Source organism: Talaromyces amestolkiae (assembly GCF_001896365.1).
Source record: "Talaromyces amestolkiae strain CIB chromosome Unknown scaffold6.1, whole genome shotgun sequence".
In the NCBI taxonomy this organism is placed as follows: Eukaryota; Fungi; Ascomycota; class Eurotiomycetes; order Eurotiales; family Trichocomaceae; genus Talaromyces; species Talaromyces amestolkiae.
Window position 1 is genome coordinate 272,332 of NW_024468042.1, and position 23,108 is coordinate 295,439.

The window sequence follows — 23,108 nt, forward strand, 5'->3', positions numbered from 1 at the left end:
TTCTCTCTTCAACCTCCCACCTCAACACACTTATCATGGATTATGAAATGGACATCGAGCCCGCTGGGCCGCAAATAACAGTTCGCGAGGTGACTATTCTTTTGGCTCTCCAGTACTTTTTCCATAATCTAACAGCTCACAGACAGAGCCGTATCGCGTCGACTTCAAATTATCCAACGTCGACCTCACACTCGCAAACGCGCTACGACGAACAATGATCGCCGAAGTGCCCACGGTAGCCATCGACATTGTCGAAGTCGAAGTGAATACATCCGTGCTTCCAGACGAGTTTTTAGCACACCGACTCGGTCTCATACCGCTGAACAGCAAGCATTGCGACAACGACATGGAGTACAACCGAGACTGTACATGCGAGAGCTGGTGCTCGAGATGTAGTGTGCGGCTGACGCTGCATGCACGCTGCAACCAGGCCGATGACGTTATGAAGGTTTATTCGCGAGATTTGGTGGTCACTGGTGACAGGGCCAATGAGTGGGTTGGMAATCCAGTCATTACAGATCCTGAGGGAAAGGGACCGTTGATTGCAAAGTTGATCAAAGGGCAGGAGTTGAAGTTGACATGTATTGCGCGCAAGGGTATTGCGAAGGAGCATGCGAAATGGTCTCCTACGTCGGCGGTGGGGTTCGAGTATGATCCGCACAATAATCTGGGACATATCGATTATTGGTATGAGGAGGATCCTGCAAAGGAATGGTATGTCTTCTTCCTTGTATCATTGAGAGGCACCTCAAGCTAATTTAAGAAAAGGCCCATCTCAGAAAACGGAAAATGGGAAACCCCCAACCCTCCCGACCAGCCCTTCGACTACGATGCCGAACCAAACACATTCTACGTCGACGTCGAATCAATCGGTAATCTCGAACCAGACATGATCGTGCAACAAGGCATTCTTACTCTTCAAACCAAACTGGCCACTATAATCGATACCCTCACCAACCCCAGCGGACCCGGTGCGCAAGTAAATGGTCTCGGAGGCGAGGGTGACGAGGACATGGGTCTTGGAGGCGGCGTTCGATCTCCCGATGCATATGAGCCGCCTGAGATTGACGGTGGGCTTGGTGGTGGATTTACGGCGTATGGGCAGGGCGCGAATGGGGGAAATAGGAGCGCTTGGGGTGGTGGGATGACTCCTTATGGAGCAACGCCGTATGGAACGACTAATTATGGCGGTGGATTTTAAATTTCCTTACCAAAAGAGTGGTTGTTGGCCTATAGCTCAAGCTGGCCATCATTCCCATCAACTAAGCATATCTTGGCGTTGTGGTTTCAGTGCGTGTGATACTACCTACCTTTCATATCAATACATTCATACAAAAAATATTACAAGCATCATAATACTACATTGTACATTATACATTTTGTATAAAGTAATAATGAATTTTATTCATGTGTAGCTATATCCCTAGGTATCTGTCTGCTCAAAGAATTCAATTCCAGGTTCGTTCGCCAGAGCTCCTTGATGCATCCCGAACCATATTCTCCAATAAATCAGACTAGCATAGTATGAGACCCAAGAGAAGACAACAAAATGGGATCAAAGCATAGATGACAAATACTTGAACGATATGAAAGATCAAACTCCACAGCTCCGTTCGATACACTGTCTTGACAAACACCGATAAAGAACAGCCCCAGCAAAGAATGGCGCCAGACAAAAAATCAAATAAAGTAAAGGGAAGATATGTCTGCTAGAGACGCTGCTAATCATCAGCCGTCTCGTCGAGCTCCAGATACCTATCCGTAATCCGGCTGGCGCCAAAGACCATGTCCATGTACTTTTTCTTTTGCGTCTCACGCACCTCCCGGAGATAGTCATATGTATTTTCTACACCTTCAATCTGATCCTCGATTGCGCCCAAGACGCTATTCGTCGCGTCAATGGCGCCGCCAATCGACATAAAGGAATCATTCTTCTGTCGTACGAGGGGGCTCACCAATTTCCGGCGCAGGGTTTCGAGGTTGACTTTTAGATTCAGAAGGCGGGCTTGGTGGTCCATTAGTTGGTGTTTGTTGCTTACTGTGCGCCGGCGGACGTCAGCGAGCAGCTTTCGGTTCTTTTCGTATTTGCGAACTAGGCCTCTGTTAGGGCCTAGCACGCGAGTCCAGAGGGAGCTGAGCATTTCGCCTTCTTCGCGTTCTTGGGTGTCGGATTCGCGGACGACGACACGTTGAAGATTTAGGAACTGGCGATCAATAGACTCGAAGAGTGCGACCAGGGCGTTGGAGTGTACTAATTCGCTATTGATCGATTCCTCGAGGACATTTAGGAACTCAGTGAATGTTCGCATCAAGGCTGTGCGAGTGCGATGCGCAGACGTTGGGCCAAAAACAGTCGTTACCACCGTTCCCAACATGGTCAGGGATCCGGGAACTGGATTGCTGCTTGAAGGGGCTTCGCCGTCGATAGTCGTTTCGGCTCCATGCTCCAAGCTAACAAGCTGGGATATCATATTGTGTATGTTGTCAATCATGACGCTTGGCAGACTACTCGGCGGCTGCGAGTTGATTACCGTAAGCTCACGACGGACCCAGTCCATTACCAGCAGGATCGAATCGATGTCCGAGTCCACATTGGAGAAGAATCGAGTCAATTCGAGGGAAAGAGTCTTTAGTGAATCGGATAATTCGTCCAGTTGGGTGACTATAATGGGCGCACTTGTCATGTTACTGCCGCGCACAGATTCACCCAAATCCCAGACGGCGATTCCTGTCTCTTGTAAATTGCTGATATGTTGTATGCCATTCTCGGAATAGTGGATCAATGGCTCGAAATTGCGCGCAAATGCACATAGTTTCATCAAATTAGGTACTGTCGGCGTAGCCGAAGGTATAGATAACGAGCGCATAAATAACATTCCAAAGAGTCCAACGAGGACGGTTGTAAACGTGCTGAGTTTGGTGCTGAACAGTCGATTGAATGGAAGACGAATCGCATTCCAAACAGCTTGTATGGGTTCTCGTTGCGCTACTTCGGCGGATACTCGGAAACGAACGTCTAAACAGACAGAAAAGTCAGTTCAATGTGCATTCTGATACATTAAAATCACCTACAATTTGAATGTGGCTCATCTGCTCGTGGTTCGGGAGATACCGATCGTCCTTTGAGAGGCGAATCTGTGCCTGGCGGTAGAGGAACACTGGCTGCAAGTGAAACATCAGGTAATTCGACGCTCTTTAGTGGTGATGGCGGAGGTGGTGCTTCGGGTGCATCCTCATATTGAGGACTCGCCTCGCGCGATGCCGAAGCGCTGTGCGGTTGTAGCGTGGGTCTCATGTATAATCGATCGTAAGGCGTATGGCGATACCAATGACTTCCATTCAGCGAGTCGCTGGGTTGTCTGAGACCGGGCGGCGACCAGCGCTCTTGAGGGCTACTAGCCCGGCCGTCGTCTGAATACTCTGATCGGAACCCGGAATGTTGCGAGGGCATGTCAGGAACAGGTGACCGTGTCGTGGGAGCCGCAAAATCCTCCAGCGACGCCGACAACGATGGATGGTCGTCATATGCGTCCATGGCCACTTCCATCGAAGCTGCGGTGGGAAAGTCGAGTGGAGATGGTGTTGTACTCATGCGCTCCGTGTTTCAAGTCAAGTTTTTGGGTGATTGTGTATATTCGAAAGATGACAGCGCAAATACTGGATTGATGCGCAGATCATCAGCGCAGCGTCGGTTATATAGTCTAGTTCCTGGTTGTTGATGCTGACAATGCGACGGAGACACTCGAGGGCTGTCACAAAACAATGCGATAAGATAGGCCGAGATAACGGATCGAGCCGTCCGAACGTTGTTTGATTGAGCAAGCAATTCGTTGTTGCTGGTTAAGTAACAATGAAACGACAAAACGAGAGAAACTGTAGGCAATGTCGCTGAAACAAATATGCAGGTGTCAAATCGTCTGTACTTTGCAGGTCTTAAAAGAAGATGAATGAAAGACGGGGAGACAGGGCGATAAGGCTCTGCCCCTCCCGGCATGTAGAACAGTAGAAGACTAGTCAGAAATCGGGCACATCCCAGCCAATGCCGACTAGACAGAATGGCCCAGTCTGGCTAGAAAAGGAATAAATCATCTTCAAGGTCGACATCGAATTGCAGCCTGCATGAAAAATGGGGGCTGGTCCAATCGGCGCGGAGGAGGGCAGTTCGTGGATCGAATGAGTCGACTGTTGTCAGCCAACCATGTCGATATCCCGTGACTCCCTTGCTGCTAGTACAACGCATCGTTGGGAGAAGCTAGTATGGTTAACTTGCGAGTTGCTGCAATGCAAATCCGGACCTGCATGTTCGAGTCTTGTGTCGGAAGGGAAGAACAAGTTGGACGGCAATATCTAGATGGTTCAGGATAAACTACAGAGAACCGCGGAACCGCCTTATATAACATGTTAGCGGTTCATGCCATCAAAACAGGATAAGAAACTCACATTCTGCGTGGCCAGGCAATGCGAAAATTTACGACACTTTTATCCAACCAAATAGAGGTTTAAGATTCAGCAGAGAGGAGAATCGTATTTGCGCTCATTATTTCTTTTAACAAAGCCCCATCCCAAAAAGACAAATGAAAAAAATAATATAATATCAACAGAAGAGTACACTGAAGAAAGAAAAAGAGTCTATGATCTTATTCCGCTCCATCCTTGTATCGTATAAGCGGCCGTTTTGGTTTCCCCATGCGCTAAGAACAAAAGAAGCATGTCAAAAACCCAAGATCTATTTTCGCATAGAGAAGGATAGTCGATGTATTGTTACAGGCGAACGTGTCCCGCTTCCGTGAAATCCGAATGCTCTATACAATTCGAAGATCGCGATGCCGGGGCCGAGCATAATTTAAAATGGCGAGGCGCTTAAGCGGTCTCCTCCTTGAGGTAGCTGTACGAACACTGTTAGCAGCTAGATCTAAGCACAAAACGGGATAAGCCTTACGTGATAAGGTCGTTACGGTCCTTGGGCTTCTTAAGACCACCGAAAGCCATCTTAGTTCCGGGAATGAACTTCTTGGGGTTCTCGAGGTAGTCGAACTGGAAGAACAGTCAGTGTCATTCTAAAGTTGATTTGAATGATGTGAACATACCAAGGTATTCTCGTCCCAGGTCACGTTAGCCTGCTTGTTGGCGTCGGTGTAGGAGTAGCCCTCGACGGAACCGGTGCTACGACCGAAAAGACCGTGCAAGTTAGGACCAATCTTGTTGGCACCACCAGCCTCGACAGTGTGGCACTGAGAGCAACGGGTCTAGGAGATATATTAGTACAGTCAGAAGCTATTGACCGAGGATGGTATCTTACCTTGAAAAGGTTGGCACCCTTCTTGGCGTCACCTGGGAAATTCAATTAGCTTGTGTTCGCAAAAGGAGAGAACCGCCATTGAGTCGGATAAAGTCAGGTCATCGCATAATTATAGTCATGTCCCGGTTGATTGCGGAGAATATGATCCGGTGTGTAACAGTCAATTCCGCACGCGACGTAACAGGTGGCGCATGGCAGGCGTAGTGAACGATCTCGAGCAATTCGACAAAACGGATTCCAGCGATTAATGTATTCCGTGCGAATCAACGGGATATGAGTACAGCGATGCGATGACTATCCTCGGTTCTTCTCGGCGTCCATGTTGTCGACGTGGTAGCTTACCAGGAGCGAACTTAGCAGCTTCCTTGCCCATTGTGAATGATGTGAATGAGAAATAAAATTATAAAAGGAGTAAGATGAACAGGACGAAGAACTTGATGAAGCAAGTGGACGTTGATTAAGAGAAAGAGTTGTGATAGAACAGAGAGGAAGAGAAAAAGAAGGAAGAAGTTCCGGGAAATCCAAGGCAAGGGTAGAAAAAAATGACTTCAGGGCTGTTGGCCAGCAAGATGCGCAAACTGGGTTAGGGGCAGAAAACTATGACCGCAGCGGCGATGTGGCAGCCAATCAGGGAGAAGCTAATTGTCGGAACCGCTGACGGTACGTCGCGATGTCAGGTGACTTTTGCGGGCGCAACCGGGATCTCTTCACCGAGTTTGTACTCTGCTATACATAGTCCTATGTATAAATAAGTTTCTGCAACGGCACCTTTTCAAACTGTCCATTGAGTTCATTGGTAATGACTTCACTGTGAGCTGATTTACTTCATCTTGAACATGCTTTGTCCCTGTGAGCGACTGATGAGTATTGATGACGGGATATCGATACAAACACAGTGGCCAATCAGAAGCTGCTTATTCGTGGTTTTATTACCCGATTCATCCGATCTGCCGTGCCCGTCAGTCCGGACGATCACATGATCTATACCTTGGCATCGGTTATCGGCGAGTTGGCCGAGTTTCTATCCATTCCATGCATGCAGTTATTTCATAAAGTCAAGAATGTCTTTTCTATTGTAATACTATACAGTCTTCTCAGGGGTAATTTTATCTTGAGGAGATTCCATACAGCTGTACAAAAACTTCTAACTTATCCCCAATGCCAAAGTTATAGTCGTGTAGTATACAAGTCAAGGTACTGATGAACACAATTACCAAATACCCAACCATCTCTTCGGAGCCCGCTTCTCCCCTCCCTCAACCACCACCTGCCCAGCTCTCTGCTCGCCTCCCTCCGGAGCAGCTACAGCCTCAGCAGCCGCAGCCATAGGCGGCGCAATCGGCGACTGATCATCCTCCACAACCGGCGACGCAACCTTGGACGGCTCCTCCATTCCATGCGCAATGCGGTACTGGCGACGCTTTTCGGCATCTTCGACTCGTTTGTGTCGGTTTTCGCGGGCTACCATGGAGGTGTGTTGAACGTGCATTTTCCAGACGGAGATGGCTTGGGAGATGGTGTCGATGGGAGAGGTGAGAAGCCCAGACCAGGGGGGGAGGAGATGCGCGAATTGAGAGGTCCGTTTAAAGTTCTCGGTGAATGTGAATGTTGCTAGAGATGTCAAGACTCCCTGTAGTCATAGAGTATTAGTCTTCCTTCTTGCTTTTTTCCAAACATACACACTCGATGGGAGGAAATACCATGGCAATCCAAACATGGATCCACCTCGAAGTCAAAAACTTAAATAGCACCGTTCCCTCCGCAGGGAACATGTTCGGATACCTCTTCGTCTTCTGCTCCTCTTTCTCCTTGGCCGTGAGCGGCCTACCGGGGTAATTGAATGGTTCTCGCACGACTTTGTTGCCATTGCGAGTCTGAATAACGCGTCGTGCTGGATGGGACGGAGGACGGAATTTGTCTGGTTGAGGTAATACGCGGGGTTTTTCTTCTTTGGCTTGACGCCATGTTGTGTTGGAAAAATTGCGGCGGTTGAAGTATTGGATAGTGCGCGATTGGATGCCTCGCGGGAGGAGGAAGCGGGGGATGTTGGATGTGACGGTTCCCTTCATCTTGCCGTCTTGATACTCACGCGTGTGTATTGGAATTCGTCCTCGTGGACTGTGACCTGATATATGCTTCTGATAAAGAAGAGCTGGAGCTGAACGGAACGATTTTCTTTTCGGAGCCGGCGATATCACGTGATTGAACATCATAGGGTTAGGGTACACACGAAAATGGAGGCCATGAATAAGGCACTACTGTTAGAAGAAAAGAGGATTAGATAGGATAGCTAGGTAGTGAATGGATTTGCTGCTATGCAGAAATTGCTAGTAGTATCTAAACAACTATCCTATGTCACCACGACCTGTCTTGTGGCCGTGACAGGCTGGAGATGATGTATACCAACATCTATCCACTTTTATCAATTGCATTTTGATATGCGCCATTTGTGCCACAGTCATTCAAGCTTGATAGCAGAAATTTCGAGTATGGTGAATATAACGAGCGATTCTTTCGTGATACTCAGCTAACTTCAACCCCCTCCAAACCCTCCATAACCTCATCACCAACACCGCCCTTGGCCAACACCATCTTGACAATCTTTGATATCACACTGCGCGACACACCGCCTCTTCTCGGCTTCCATACACCGGGCACTTCCTCATCTGTGCCCGCAAATGCAGTCTCTATGCGCGTTCCAGGGGCAGCAGCAGTAGGACCAGCAGCAAGAGCAGCCAAAGTAGCCGCATTCTCCGAGTCCGGAACACCATGTTGCGTCAGTCTTGATGGTGGATCAATTGTGCGGATGGAAAGAAGCTTTAAATTTGCGTCTGTGTTTTCAATGTCTTGTTCGCGCCCGATTGATACCGCGAGCACCGCATCGGCAACTGCGATTTCTTCCCGGGTTGGGTCGAAGATGACATTCTGGCCTGTGGATATGACGAGGAGTGTGACTGGTGGGCGCGCTTGACGTTGAGTTTGTTTTTGTGCGGCACCTATTGGTCGTGGATAGATGTATTCTGATAGATTCCAGTCATCTTCAAAGAAAGGATCTTCTTCGCCTTGCGATTTAAGTTTTGGTAACCGGGTTGAGAGTAAAGCTAGATGGGTGGTTAATGAGAGAAGTGGGAGAGGATAGGATTGTGGCGGKGATAGGAGTAGGACCTGTACAAATCATTAGTACCTGTCATCAACAAACCAAAGGTATAACAAAAACGTACGTCAATATAAAGTCTCCAATGCCACCGACGATTAATAACCAGTCTGCCTTTCAGCCCACCAACCATCTTTTCATCCTCATTACCACTCGCCGCAGATCCCACAAGAGACTCCCTCATCATCTCCGACAAAAACACGGGCAGAGCATCATCATCCCTAAACCCCGGGATCTCAATAGACATCTGCACCCACGAACCCTGTCCCGGAGTCGCACGACTCCCCTCGCCACTACCACCACCTCCATCCCCCCCATCTTCATCGCCGTAATCAGCACCTTGCTCCAATTCCTGCAACTGCCTCAAATCCAACGCATCCGTCGCAAGCGTCCTCTCCAACTCCGCCTTTACGCCCACAATCGCCTCCGAGCCATCTGCGAACCCAATGCGTGCGCTTCCGTTTGTGCCTGGTAATATCCCCGTTTCGGCAGTTAGGAAGCGGAATTGTGTTGGTGAGCGGCCGTCTGGGCGAATGGGTCCGGAGGAGGAGAGGGAGGTGTAGAGGTAGGAGAGTTCGGCGGGGGAGATGTGTGGTGTTTGGGAGGCGGAGGTTTGCTGTGCGAGGGGCATCTTTAGTCGCGTTTATGGCGTTGCGACGCCTTGTTGAGCTCGGGCTCAGTTGAATTAATTTGGAATGCGACGTCAGAAAGAAAGCAGTTTTGCAGCACGATCGGACAGCAGTATGTAGTCAATCCCTCTGCTGTATTTTTCTGTTATTATGATGATATCTCGGAGAGTTCCGCTTTCGATAATAAGAGCGGGCTGAGATTGAGGAGTTGAAAAAGTGCTGTTTGGTCAAATTTCCTTTATCGCAGCTCAGATCGAAATTATTTCCATCTTAATTCCAAGCGGGTCACAGATGTTATTGGTGCCTCAGGCATCACATCCTCTTGCTCAACCAAGTTGGACATCACATCTAATAGCACAACTTTTTACTTGATTTCATTAACTTTAGGATAACAGTCCATAAATAAGAAATGTATTATGTGCAGGCAGATTACTGCCGAGTGTGTAAATATATAATTACAAGGTATAATATAAGCGACGGGGAAATCAATAATATCCTCATGCTGCCAGAGCAAATGAGCGACTTGACCGTGTCAACAGCCATAACACAGCGATGTACAGAGAAAGTGATGTTTCTGTGAGAGATGCAAGGGAATGTAGAACCATGTGTGTCTGGCCAAGGAAAGGGAGCTGAAAAGCAAGGATAGTGACAAAGATCAGTAAGAGATGAACCGCTATGCATAAATGTTTCTCGCGTCTAGCGCGGATATGACAAAGATTGAAGTCTGCAGCTGGGCTAACACATAAACAGAACAAGGGGGTATGTAGAGCAAATAAATGATGACTCAAAGAGAAACGAAATCCAGTAAATGGTACATCTATATGTGGCAGGATAAGGGGGTATGTAAATCAGCAAAAGAGAAGCGAGGTAACAACAAGCTTACGAAAATGCCGCCAGTATAAGAAAGGTAGAAAATGAGAAAAACTGGGAAAGAGAGGAGGAAGAATCAAATCAATAGACCATACGCCGTTCCGTTGTCGTCCACTTTTCCCAAATTCATGCCTTCGCCGATGCAAATGAGTCAAGGAGATAGAGCGTGAAGACCGAGAAAACAAGACGAGCCATGTAAGTCAAAAACGCAAAGGCAAATCATGAAAAGCGCGGGTCTACCTGTATGTAGAGCCAGATAGAATGCTGTTGGCAACAGAGCTAGCCCATTCCTGCTCTCCATATGGAGGAGTAGGCCATTGTCGGCTAGAGTCTTCGTCCATCTTCGAGACATCTCTTTGTCTGATCGGAGTATTGTCGATGTCACCGAAGGAAACACCGTCACGTTTAGCGGACGGAGAGGGGGTTGGATACGGATTCAGAGTTCGTGTTGAATCATTCACCAGATGAGACAGACGGTGGTCCTCCTTATATAGTGATGAAGTAGACTCTGCATCATAGTGCTGTGCAAGACGCCTAGCTGCTTTGTCGGCTGAATGAAGAACTTCATCCAGTAGCTCGTCTTCCTCTTCCGGCGTTTCGTAGCGATGAACGGGGTGTGATGTCATCTGCAAAGCTCTGCGCGTTCTGCTGGAAATCGGACCGCCCACACTAGGGGTTGGGCTCTCGGTCATTGATCGCATAGGCACTTGTGGCACAGATTGTCTTTTGGATAGAATCTGGTTAGGGATCGAGGTGATTTGAGGAGGAGGGTTGGCTGCTGAAGACAAGCCATATTTTACACCCTGTAGGGTCTTGTCCAACTCCGAGAAGTCGCCCGTCTTCGTATCAATCATGCCCGAGTCCAGGACGACCGACGAACGGTTAGGCCACGGAGAGCAACCTGCATTAGCTTCAATGTCGTAGTTGGATGTTGGTGCGGCTGCAGCCGCCTGGTTACGACCTGATAGTCTTCGAGCACGTTTTCGGAGATGTGAAAAGAAACTTTCCTTTGGTGTTGATGTGTTTGCGCCACCGTTCAGGCCGTTCAGAGCACGTTCCGCCTCCTGTCTGTGAATATCTGCATAGTGATTGCCATGCGAGTTGACAGAAAGTTGTCGACCGATCTTCTTGGATTTTCCAGACTCCTCGACGGTGACATGGTGATCATTGCCATGGGCTACGCTACTGTTGGCTTGGGCAGTGACTGCGTTTGAAAGCGGCGAAACTGGTCTGATAGAAGGAAGGATCGGCATCGGCGCGCCGTTGGCCCATGTTGCTCGCTTGACTGAACGACCTTTGGAGGCTTGTACCTCAGGCACAGTGTTGTAGGAGACTGCTGGTGGTCGTACAGCTGCTTCCGGCTCCAAGAGAGGTGCCGGACTGTCGGTTCGTAGTACCAATGACCTCCGGAACCAAGAAGGCTTGGAAGACAATGCAGGCAGTTCGGTAGTCTCCTTAGTGCCGGCTGGTTTGAAACTCTTCTCGGACATCTTGCGACCGAGTAGCCTGGAAGCAGATGATTTGGGTCTCAATGGATCGACTGCATCCGCAAAGTATTCATGGTTGAGGGCTTGAGTGGATGTTGGTCGGTTGCGAGGATCCCACATCAGACACCAAGTCACAAAGTTACTCAATGACTGTGGCCAATGAGGGCCTTGTAGAATGCTTGACATTGAGTGTGGAGCCATTTTAGGGAAGGTGAATCCAAGCTTCTGCGCAAGCTTGTTGCCTTCACGCCATTCTCCACCTCCGACTTTCGCTCCAGACTTGGTATACCAATTACCAGGACTTCCCATGATCTCACAGATCCGCCATACTTGATCGACTTCATTCACACCAGGGAACAGTGGCTTCAATGTGGCAATCTCAACTGCCATAGCACCCACAGCCCAGATATCCACAGGGGCCGAGTATTCACCAGCACGCAACAACACCTCCGGAGCTCGATACCACCGAGTAGAGACATATGTTGTATAAGGAGATTTTGAGTGTGTTTCGCGAGCGAGGCCAAAGTCGGCAATCTTAACGGTGTAGGTAGGAGGCGTAGAAGGAGGTGTGACAAGGTTGGAGTATCGGCTGAAGGCAGAGGAATCATTCGGGGCGGAAGTTGAGACGAGGATGTTTTCTGGTTTGATGTCGCGGTGGAAGAAGTTGTGAGCGTGAATGTGGTCCAGACCTGACATGATCTGATAGAGAATGCTTTTCACATGCTTTGCTTCGAGGTACTTTTGGTCCCGTGCCTTCATCAGTTGGTAGAGGTTGCCGTCCATGTACTCCATGCAAATATGCAGCTTCTTGCTTAGTGGGTCGAGGAAAATGTCTAGGGCGGGGACAATGTGAGTGTGATGAGGAAGTGTGCGAAGGAAGATGACCTCTCGAAGCTCCAAGCACGGAGCAAACGACTCGAAATTTTTCTTCATCGTTTTAATAGCAACCTATTCATCATGAGTCAAGGTCGCAAGAATAACGGGAACAGCTGCTAGGACTTACCATAGTTCCACGACGTGCTACATTGGACCCTGCGGTCCGAGTTCTGGCAAGCACGACGCTACCAAAAGAGCCATCGCCAACCTCTTTGATCACCTCAAAACGGTCTTCAAGGGTCATTGCACTATGTGACGTTCCCTTGAGGGAATATTCGTGAGAGATAGCCATGTCTGTTCTCAGTTCTCTGCCTGCAGATGGGTTGAAAAAGTACGAATGACCTTGTTTGAATTAGTTCGCAACAGAACATGCAGCTTGCTTCGTCGAGTACTCACTGATTAGAAGGGATTCGGATGATAGCAGGGTGTGTTGTGTATGACTCGCAACGTTCAACAGGACTCTGTCTTCATCCTCCGGGGTTCGATTATAGTGGACAGTTGTGATATGGAAGGTTTGGTGCGTGATTGTAGTGGGACAATTTGGTGTGTCAACGATTGGATGATGCGGTAATGATTAAAGAGTGTGTATAAAAGAGCAATTGAAGTATGTTGAAGGAGTGAATACGGTGAGTGTGCAGTTGTAAACAGATGCAGAAACGAAAGAACTCGAACAGGAGGAGCTAAGAGGGGTGCTCGAAGTTGGGACGAGATGGAAAGGAGATCTTGGAACAGCCGGCGAAGGTTCCACGAGGGCGGAAGCGGATCGGTGGCAACTGTTGAGCTAGCAAGACTCAAATCGTAGGCGGAAGAGAAGCCCCTGGATGAATAATACCACCAAGAAAAGAGTTGATACTAGCGGGAGCGGCCTAAGACCTAATGGGAGATAGACGGGGCCGTGGAGACGAGCAATGTCAACGGTGTGACGGGGACCAAATTTCCACAACGGGGGAACTTGGGAAGGTCCGTCAATTTGGCACGGATCAAGTGTTAGAGCGCGATTTTATAATAACGATCAATTCGGGAATGATCGTGCTCGGGAGGAGACGATCATATGTATATCGATAAGTCGGGGGAACGGCGCGATGACTGTCAGTCGTTTCGCACGAGCCGTTGCGTGATACTGAATTTTCTTTTTCCTTTTGGTTCGTCTCCGCAAAGTCAATTCGCAGGGTGCCAGAGTGATGGAATGATGGGGACACTTGTGGATGAGGAGGAGAAATGGGTTGAGAGTGTGTTTTTGAGAGAAAAGCAAGCTCGAACTAGCGCGCGAGAGATGTTGACCTCGGGCCTAAACGAGCTAAAGCGGTTGTTTATTGATTGACGAGCGTGAAGCGAGAGACACGAACAAAAAGAGTGTATTGGCCTTGAAGGTCCACTGGAAAGGAAAAGGTGAGTGGTGAGTCTGATGAGCAGGCGTTCGTGGGTTCGTTGGCTCGAATTGACGGTGAGCAAGGCTATAAGAGCCTAAACGGTACGGCAGCGAGACTGCGTGTAAGAAGTGGAACGACAGCCCAAGGCAGTGGACAACAGTGGGACACTGGCCGAACAGAGAACGGGGGGGCGCGCGCGGTAATTAACGGACGGCGATAATACGTGTAACTGAGTTAGAGTGTATATAGCGTAGTTGCGAATCTATCCTCAACTGGCAAATTAGGGAGACCACACAAAGCAGTCAGACGGAAATCGGTTGCGGCATTAGTATCCGCGCAGAGTCGCGTAATATGGAGAAATCGCTGTCGCTCGATTTGCTTTGTTGAAGCAGGATTTCCAGACGTCCGACGGCGCTGAACTGCGTCTAAGGGGTTGGGAGAAGCGGGCACATCTTTCAAACTGGAGGACTCAGACAGGCAGGCTCTTGTTGCGCCTTTGATTCTGATTGAACAATGCGAGCAAATCAAAGAGGCGATCGAAAACTAACAAAAGGGTAGTGAGTGTGGAGATTCCGGATCAAGAGGCAGGAGCTGCCTGTGCTTGTTGTCGGGACTCCAGATGAGGTGGTTCGTGTTTTTGGACGGGAGGAAAGCGGCTAGCCCCAAAAGCAGGCTGACGGCAGGTGCTGGGTTGGCAGACAAAGGGAAACTGGGAAGGAGCTGCCCTCCAGATAGGGGCTAGTGCAGTATTATTCATTAATTACATTTACTCCTACTGGGCCATTACTAGTGCATTCGCTTGATTCAGTAAATAATACCCAAGCTACCCAGCTAGGAAGGTACGCGCCGTACGCTCTGTACTAGCGGCGGGCTAGCAGGCACCTTACTCGGTATGGGCTCTCGCAGTGATCCAGAATTCTGACATTCGAACAAAAAATGGAAAAAAAAATTAGGATAGCAGTACGGAGAATACGGCATAGACTGTGTTGTGTAGCGCGTAATAGGGAAGGTTTTGACGGTGTCCCGGAACTCTAGGGATGTGGATCCTGAAAGGACCACCCTCCCCGTGCTCGACACACAAAGGGCGATTTTCATCATTTCGTGACAAGCTCCAGGGCACTGGAAGAGTCCGGTGTTTGGTGCGTTGAGCATTGAGCAAGTGTCAAGTGTCAGGCATCTCCATACGTCCTACGGACTATGTACTAATATAGAATGCGGTATCCATAATTGATTAACGACCCTGTCCGCAATTACCGGCATGTGTGAATAAGCAATGACATCGATAGAAATGCGAAAATGATGCATAGCATGCACGACGTACCTGGGCAAAGTACGTATATCACATTGTGCTCGATGTCGTATGCACTGGGTGACGTTGGAGCCGATTGCTGAACGAGTCTAAATAGAGCTGTTCGGCGCTTCGCACCGCACCGTCCCAGACCCGCACAATGTTGCTTTTCACTTTTCAGTTTTCTGGCTGGCTCCATTATTTCCACATTTTCCCGCAGTGCTGAGTGGACGAGAATCAGCCCCAGTTGCGCTCATGGACGAATGGATTTCTTTTTGGGCTCGGGGTGGACTGACTAAGGAAACTAGGCGGGCTAGCAAGGGGAGTGCTAGCCAGGACGGGCTTAGCGCTGGTAAACAGAACCGTTGCTTTTACTACGTAGTAGTTTTCACTTTTTCAGGGGGCCGAGCGAGAAATTAGAATGCGTACGTATTCACAACCTAGACTCGCCCCATTTCCATCCATCCTTTTCTCGTCGAATAACAAAAGTGCGTGTGTATTACAGTGACTTTGTACGATAGTACACACTACATAGTCAATTACAGTGCGACCACGGAGACTATCGGTCACTAGTGAAAAGTTGTGACTCGTTGCTCCCGACCGCGGGACGCGTGCGAATCTGTCGCGTTTTGGGCATGTATCATCAGGTACCGAGCTACCCGCGCGACTCCGTACAGGATATAGTCTGCCTGCCTTCTTTACATAGTATTACCCAAAGACCACGGAGTACAATGATGATCGATGATCGCTTTGAGCTTTGAGCATTGAACAGAAGAGAAAGACGTCCAAGACTCAGTGGTGGCGGCAGACGATCTGATCACACTCCCTCCTTATCCTGTCTCGAGACCCTTCAGGGCCTCCCCCATGTGGCATACTATCAGTTGAATTCTAAATTGTCCAATCAGCAAGCACCACAGAAATGAATCACGTTCCCATCACAAACTCAAAGCTATATCCGACTATCCAGACGCACTATCCTATCCAAAGCCCGGCGAATGTGGACTACGGACTGGAATGGGGGGGAGCAAAAATAAGAACTCCAAAAGAAAGGGGATTGACATTTCGTTACCTGAGTTACGTGTTTGGCCATCCATCGCATCGGCACATTCCGTCCGCCCAATCACGATGACACCCTAGAAAAAGAATACAATACCATGAACTCCATCAACGATGATTTGCAAGGGTCGATATTATTTTCTTGAAAAAGAATAGAGAATTGTAGCAAATCAAGAAAATAACACCACTAGGCTAAATTCCATATCAGCGATTTGTCGAGTGGAATCCGGCCTTCCGCGTATCAACATCTGACACGCAGTAAAGCCAAACGAATACGCTACCCAACTGCATCCATGTATACCCTAGCAGCAAGGCATCTCCAACGGTTACTGTGATTGCTTCGGTTCATGCATCGGTATTACATAGAAAGTAATCAGATTAGTCAACTTATGTGACTTGCATGCTGTCAAGGCGGAGGGTTGGGGGACTGCATGCTTAGTGAGTCACCCCCTCCAGGTGAAGATGCACGATACGCTCTCTGTTCGTTGGTATTCCGCCTACTGCGTGTAATCCGTCAATATTGGAATCATTCGATTGGCAATGGTAATGCAAGTAATACCGAGATATCACCATTGCTCACAGCCATCTCTATCCGTTTGCTCGATAAGCACGATGCGTCTTCGATATTTATGGTTGGGCATCCGCGCAGCAACTGAGGATTGTCCACCAATTCGGGTCTGTTCCTGACTAATGCGACTTCCCATTGGTACATCCGCGCATATTGTCGGTATGATTGGCTGCTGCTTTCTTCATTCTCCATTGCGTAGGCTAGTCCAAATGTAGATGAAGATATTGAAGACATCCAACGTCGAAGTGCTCAGATCATAATGAGTAGGTGAAATTGTTTGTTATTTGAATCATATCAGAGTATTGATTCGATCTATCAGAGTCATTGCGCCGAAGCAAACTACAATGAGGTCTGTCAAAGGGTGGGCCGTCTTTTCAGCGAGATGTCTCTCAGACATCGAGCATCCGTGAAATAGCAGAGACTTGAGACGTAGGTAACCATCGTAATTCGGTAAATAAGTAAGTGAAACCTCATATAATTATCAAACTACCAGATACTGATCGTTTACAAGGATGCATGACTGAACGAGCTCATTCGAGACCGAGTACTTCGACGTTTGAAGAAATACTGAGTACAGCTTTAGCATGACATGACGATTTCAAACTGAAGATTCTTCAGGTTTATATGCCCCTCCAAGGCAGCCTATGCTCTTGGCTGGTCGGGGCGCTTACGGATTCTTTCTTCCATACATTAAAGCATGATCAAAGCATCATAATCTGGAATCTTACAATGCAAACGAAACCTGAAAGAAAGTTAATGAACGCCTAGCTGCCTGAAACAATTATCAATGAAGCCAGCTCAATCGGTCACTCAGTGACACACATTCCTGAATCTATTGTTATGTTTGTTGAAACAAAAGGAAGGGAATCCCCGGTGACTGAGCATCTAGGAAGGCAGTGACTCTTTCCTTGTTTGCTGTCTACCCACCTTCCACCTTCTCTTTCTTGCTATCTCATTCTCCTCTCTTCACACCTGTTCTTCCTCACTCTTCTTCAGGACTCTTCACTTTATCACGCTTACTTTGTCTTCACTCTTAGTCTCTCTGATCACATCCCCTCTTTTATCTCCTCTCTCAGCTCTCCCCCAATACATTCTACGTCAGAGAACTTGACTTACAAAGCGCTTTCCTTCACCATCAAGGGATCCTTTAGAAACGCTGTCGACCAAGGTACCAGCTTCTTCTTTCAATGTCGATGCAATCTACCATACTAACGAAAGAGACAACAGGATTCGCCATGGCTGGAGGCTGGTCTCCCGCCAAAGTCGCTAGGTGAGTGGACGGGCTAATACGATGAGAAGCAGTCAAGCTTACGTTGTATATCTAATCAGAGTCAAGAGCGTTACTCTACCAGACAAGTACGTCCTCTAGCAACTGTCGTAAAATAGCAAGTGACTGACTTATCCAAGGATCAAATGTGCAGGATGCAACGAGGAACGGACCATTACTGCTTTTTCCGCGTCGCAGATCAATCGACTTCGAAAGAAGTTTGCGACCCAGGGACATCTAGCTTTGGTTCGAAATGCTGTCCGCTGTTTGTACTGTACTGGAGGCATTATGCCGACCGAGATTGAATGCTATCGCTGCCGCATTACCAAGCCTCTAGACGCTTTTACTAAGACCCAGCGTCTTGATTGGAGCTCTGCTGTATGTACTTCCTATATCTTGTTCCGTAACTCCGGTCATATGCTAATTATAAGTTCTTAAAGACTTGCAAAACCTGCACCGCGTACTACATGACCTCCGAAACGTGGGAAGAGGAGCGGGAAAACGCCATCGCAATGGGTATTGACGGGTACACCGAGACAGGTTCGACCATCGACGAGGTAGGTCTTTTATAAACATGGAATGGAACTTGATACTAATACAGGCTAGAGCGTCGATGGTGGAGTCCCACTCGAGTCACTCCGATCGTTTTCAATCTCTACAGAGTCGCCTCGCCTCGGCCATCTTCAACTCGAGGAAGATCGTCAGCTGGGAACCGGCATATGGGTCGAGGATGCTTCTACTAACGAGGCTGATGACGATGAGGTTGCTTCTACCAGCCAGGCACCCAGTTCAGCTGCCAGATTTTCCGGATGGGACTTGCCTGCCGTGAGAGCTGACGAAAGGCGCCCAGCCCCGACAAGCAGCACTGAAAGCAAGCGAAAGAACTGGGCGAAGGTTAAGGTATGTTTTGCTCGGAACCGAACATTCATATATTGATTCAGTTTACATATTGACGATGTTCGCACACAGTCTGCCGACCCGAGCCGTGCTGCTCGCATTCTCAAGATGTCGGACCCCATGCGCCACCTTAATGAAAAGGCGGATAGGGAAAGGGAAGAGCTCTCCTGTCGTTCCATGGTTGGGGCTCGCGACCACACCAAGCTGCATAAGGAGATACGAGCTGGCGATGTTAGTACGACTGATGGTGATGATGCATCGACTGTGAAAGCAGCCTGAACGCAGATAATGCTGGAAACAACCCAAGAAATTTGAGGTTAATGAACACGGATGGATTTAGCAGGTCTCTCATTATGCTACAAGTGACATTTTTTTACAAATTGATTTTACTGTATTCAGGTTTAATATTTAGCAACACAATCCAAGCTCATTCTCGGAGACTGTTTGAAGTAGACCCATATTGGTAGCGTACATTCTTCATCTATAAGCCCCTGCGCTGTCTTATATTTGCACTTTACCAATACCCTTCCTTCGTCTGGAGGGAAGCGCGAACCCGACGTCCGATCAGCCATCCCACAAAGCAAGTCTTCAGTCCAAACCTACGATACCGCCACACCCACAGGATCAGGTATCTTGAGACAAAATACGAGTTTTCCTGAATCACCTCCAAGTGAGCTCATGTATGACCAATTAATTAGGGGATGTTTCGTCTTATCGCAAAGGTCTCTGTTGAGATACCCGACTTGAGATTTAGTTTTCATCGCCTAGTATGCCAAGGGGTAAAATTTTGAAATTCATGCGATAGTATACAGAATCTTGATCTAATTCTCGAGGGGATCAATTACTGATTAGCACATGCATTCATGGATGTGTATCGATGATAGGGACATTTGGATGGGTACTTGAACTCTTGATCGTAGAGGCTTAAGTGCTGTCTGGAAGATTGAATATTTAAATTCGAGATTCCCCAGCCCTAACTGCCAAATATCAAAATATAAAGCACAACTTCCTACCTACATTCACATACAATAAACATCCCCTACGTCAACATTTTTCAGCTGCAAAAACCGCTCCAACCGACTAATTGATAACATCATATTCGAATACTTTATTTACCAGTAATGCTAACATGATATTGGGCTGGAACCAAAGGAGTAATCTTACTGATTTCCTATCCTGGCTAGTATCGCCAGGGTAAAGCGCTAGACTGTTTCTGGCCGAGTCTGCGAAACTGTGTCAGCCACAGCAATATAAATAACAACATATGCAGCAAAATGCTTGGACAATGACGAACGAAGCCTGGGGTGCCTTGGATTATATATAAAACATGGACAGTACTATTTGCTCGCATATAGTGCACCTATCATGTCTGTTCGTCAGTGCTGTAAGATCTGGATGGATAACGGGTTACGGCCCGAAGGCCCACAGCGTCTCTTGTTCCCTGGACAGCTTCCGTCTGGTTGAATGTCAGACGGACTGGGAGTAAACAAAAAAAGCCGTTAATGGATTCACGCTTGAGACTGTCTGACCTCTGCTGAAGATCTACAGAATCTACGGAGATGATTTGCCCGAGACAGATTGACGTCGTGATAAGAGCTAAGTCAACTAGCGAAGTAGATTAATTTCAGTACTAAACAGGAGTGACGTAGTGCAACCTGCCCCGTCTTGGCTGCTTTCCTCATAGAAATTGTCGACTTTCGTTTTCTCTCGTGCTCTCTCCGTTTCTCTGAAATATTCTATACTAATCGCTTCCTCCTGACTGTAAATGAACAAGCTCTTTTTCTGCAGTTTATTGTTTTGCCAGCTCGTGCATGAATATCTAAGCTATCGCGTCGTATCCGGCCCCCTCTTCTGGCGCTGGTCAGGTGTCAACCCGCTGCAGCCTGAGGAGACTCTTCGACGATCAGGCTAGCATCAGGCAAAAATTTTCTGATCCGGACAGATCTTTGACTTTGACCCGGTTATTGTTTTATCTATTCATCGATCGCTATTATCGTCTCTCTGACAAGCGTCTTCTGAATTTCGAACCAAACAAGTCGACTGCTCAGCGGTCCTCTTGCGCGGTGCTGATAACCCTATCCAGAGCATTGAAACGACACCATACAAAATGGCATACGACTCGTACTACGATCCCCCCTCAGGGCCTTCAGCACCCTACGAACCTCCTCGATCCCAGGACGAATACGCAAATGAACGGGTTTATAGTTCGCCTACATCCTACCAACCGCCATATCCATCTCAACACGCTGCAGAGCAAATCCAGATGCCACAACCCCGCATGCCGTCACCATCTTATCAAAATGCACAGCCTGCTCCGGCAAATCCGCCATACGGCCATATTGGGAACGATATCGCCTCTGCCATCAATAGTCCAGTCAACAGTAACAACCCAAACTTCTTGTCGCCGGAGCTCATTTCGCAAGTCACCGCGACTGTGATTCAGCAACTCAAAGCTTACGGCTTGGATGGATCGCAAGGCCAGCAGCAACAACCTCAGCAGCCCCCGCCACCTCCTCCACCACAGCAGCCTCCACTACAACAGCAACAACAACCTCCTCCACCACCTCCTCAACCACAATCAGTTCCTCCCGCGCCGTTCTCTGCACCACCAGCACCTGAACCAACATACTACAATCCACAGCCAGCCTACAGAGATGTACAACCAGCGGAGACTCGGGGACGAGCTACCATGTCGGTACCGCCCGAGAAACGAGAAACGCAGACCAAGATCAGCCCTGAAAAGCGCCCGAGCGGAGGTTCAGAGTCGCGGAATCCCGTTATAGGTCGTACATCTACTGAGAACATGACGACTTTGGAGAAGATATGGGGGAAAATGTTTGACGATGGCCAGCCGACGCCACGGCTGGGKCAGCTTTTGCGCGGAATCGCGGTACATTTGGTATGACAAATCGATTGGATTAGATGGTTAGTCACTTATGCTGATGCCGTACAGATCGAGGATTATCCGCCGGGTAATACTATTGTGGTTGTGCCGGAGAAGATGCAGAAATACTATGCAGATACCAAGGTTCCAACGGATACCTATCCATGGCAGGGTTGGTTGGCCTCTGAATGAGCTTCACTTTGATATGCGCTAACGAATGGTACAGACATATTCGACGACCGCACATCGTCTATCTCGCGAATCTACAGAGACATCGAAGCAGAGCACCATCTTGTTCAGGACCCACAGAATCTAAAGGAACGACCAGATGTACCAGGACTGACACCCCGCGGATTCGAGAAATGGTACACCCTTATGATCCAGGCCAACCCGGACAGAGAGTTTGCACGCCTGCAGAAAACAGTGCTGGATATGCCAATCAGCAACCCCGACGATAAGAAAGAGAGATTCCCCAAAGAGCTGCCGCGACGTCTATTTCCCAGCTCACCGGATAAGAAGATCTTAGAGAAATTAGAGGTTTCAATCATCACTCATTGCGAGGTCGAACTTCCACGAAGTCCGCCCGAAGAACGATCAAAATCGCCCCCTCGAAAGAATAAACCCAGAGATATCTCACCGCCACCTAGGACACAGCCGACCACTATAGAGCGCGTTCCGGCTTCAGTGTCGGCATCCAAGTCCAGTTCGCAAGAAAGGGAAACAAAGTCTCTCGAAGACGATGAAGAAGTTACGGCCACCCCTCGCCCGATTGAGCGTGAGAGAAAGCCATACAGTGCCCAGCCGGGCGGAGGCAAAAAGTACGAGGAGACAGCTGCGAACCTAAAAACATCGGACACAAGCAAGTCAACATCTAGCACATCGACGGTCCGACCAGAACAACCATATACCCGCGGAGCCCCAACAACAGGGAATACGGGCCATGGTCACGCACACCACAGCTCAATATCATCATCCAAGCCCGGCGGTAGACGCAGCTCATCGGTCGGCATAAAAGCCAACGGACCAGGCGACTATCGCCACTCGGAGCCTGACCTCAGCTCCTACGACGCAGGCTACGGAAACCTGACTTCTGCTGGAGGTGTAAGCGGCCATAGTGGCCACCACTACAAGACCAGTGCTGCCGGCAGTACTGCTCTGGATTTATATGATGATGACGCCGACCGTCTCGCATACCGCGACTATGAGCGCGATGATCCGCGGGACTATGACGCCGTTCTCGAGCGGGAACGGGAGCGTGAGCGCGAACGCCGGTATCATGATCATGCAGGCAGTGGAACTGGTAGGAGCACATGGACTGATGAGGACTACTATCGTGGTGGCGGACTATTAGGCGGACAGGGAGGAGGCCCTGAGTATGAGTACAAGTACCGTTAAACAAGTTTTCTTCATTAGGATCGGATATTTGGGTTTGTTGGATTGTGATGATACCTTTTGAGTTTGTT

General features: G+C 48.5%; 8 protein-coding genes across 8 annotated transcripts; 3 read left to right on the top strand and 5 right to left on the bottom strand.

Moving 5' to 3' along the window:
* Nucleotides 1-35: 35 nt before the first annotated feature.
* BHQ10_003692 (uncharacterized protein) lies at nt 36-1,201 on the top strand (the record flags this gene model as incomplete). The annotated part of the gene is made up of 3 exons (XM_040875976.1): nt 36-89; nt 143-714; nt 769-1,201. The coding sequence occupies 3 exons, from the start codon at nt 36-38 to the stop codon at nt 1,199-1,201; spliced, it is 1,059 nt and encodes a 352-aa protein (XP_040732196.1).
* Nucleotides 1,202-1,721: 520 nt separating this feature from the next.
* BHQ10_003693 (uncharacterized protein) lies at nt 1,722-3,592 on the bottom strand (the record flags this gene model as incomplete). The annotated part of the gene is made up of 2 exons (XM_040875977.1): nt 1,722-3,016; nt 3,073-3,592. 2 exons carry the CDS (start codon nt 3,590-3,592, stop codon nt 1,722-1,724), a joined length of 1,815 nt encoding a protein of 604 aa, XP_040732197.1.
* Nucleotides 3,593-4,860: 1,268 nt separating this feature from the next.
* Nucleotides 4,861-5,672, bottom strand: BHQ10_003694 (uncharacterized protein; the record flags this gene model as incomplete). Its single annotated transcript, XM_040875978.1, has 5 exons — nt 4,861-4,885; nt 4,940-5,034; nt 5,088-5,246; nt 5,300-5,331; nt 5,642-5,672. 5 exons carry the CDS (start codon nt 5,670-5,672, stop codon nt 4,861-4,863), a joined length of 342 nt encoding a protein of 113 aa, XP_040732198.1.
* An 837-nt stretch (nt 5,673-6,509) lies between these two features.
* BHQ10_003695 (uncharacterized protein) lies at nt 6,510-7,368 on the bottom strand (the record flags this gene model as incomplete). The annotated part of the gene is made up of 2 exons (XM_040875979.1): nt 6,510-6,929; nt 6,979-7,368. The coding sequence occupies 2 exons, from the start codon at nt 7,366-7,368 to the stop codon at nt 6,510-6,512; spliced, it is 810 nt and encodes a 269-aa protein (XP_040732199.1).
* A 454-nt stretch (nt 7,369-7,822) lies between these two features.
* BHQ10_003696 (uncharacterized protein) lies at nt 7,823-9,084 on the bottom strand (the record flags this gene model as incomplete). Its single annotated transcript, XM_040875980.1, has 2 exons — nt 7,823-8,464; nt 8,521-9,084. The coding sequence occupies 2 exons, from the start codon at nt 9,082-9,084 to the stop codon at nt 7,823-7,825; spliced, it is 1,206 nt and encodes a 401-aa protein (XP_040732200.1).
* Nucleotides 9,085-10,188: 1,104 nt separating this feature from the next.
* BHQ10_003697 (uncharacterized protein) lies at nt 10,189-12,559 on the bottom strand (the record flags this gene model as incomplete). Its single annotated transcript, XM_040875981.1, has 2 exons — nt 10,189-12,387; nt 12,443-12,559. 2 exons carry the CDS (start codon nt 12,557-12,559, stop codon nt 10,189-10,191), a joined length of 2,316 nt encoding a protein of 771 aa, XP_040732201.1.
* Nucleotides 12,560-17,832: 5,273 nt separating this feature from the next.
* BHQ10_003698 (uncharacterized protein) lies at nt 17,833-19,040 on the top strand (the record flags this gene model as incomplete). The annotated part of the gene is made up of 6 exons (XM_040875982.1): nt 17,833-17,867; nt 17,927-17,953; nt 18,005-18,242; nt 18,305-18,421; nt 18,471-18,764; nt 18,834-19,040. 6 exons carry the CDS (start codon nt 17,833-17,835, stop codon nt 19,038-19,040), a joined length of 918 nt encoding a protein of 305 aa, XP_040732202.1.
* Nucleotides 19,041-20,868: 1,828 nt separating this feature from the next.
* Nucleotides 20,869-23,040, top strand: BHQ10_003699 (uncharacterized protein; the record flags this gene model as incomplete). The annotated part of the gene is made up of 3 exons (XM_040875983.1): nt 20,869-21,660; nt 21,715-21,817; nt 21,872-23,040. The coding sequence occupies 3 exons, from the start codon at nt 20,869-20,871 to the stop codon at nt 23,038-23,040; spliced, it is 2,064 nt and encodes a 687-aa protein (XP_040732203.1).
* Nucleotides 23,041-23,108: the final 68 nt, after the last annotated feature.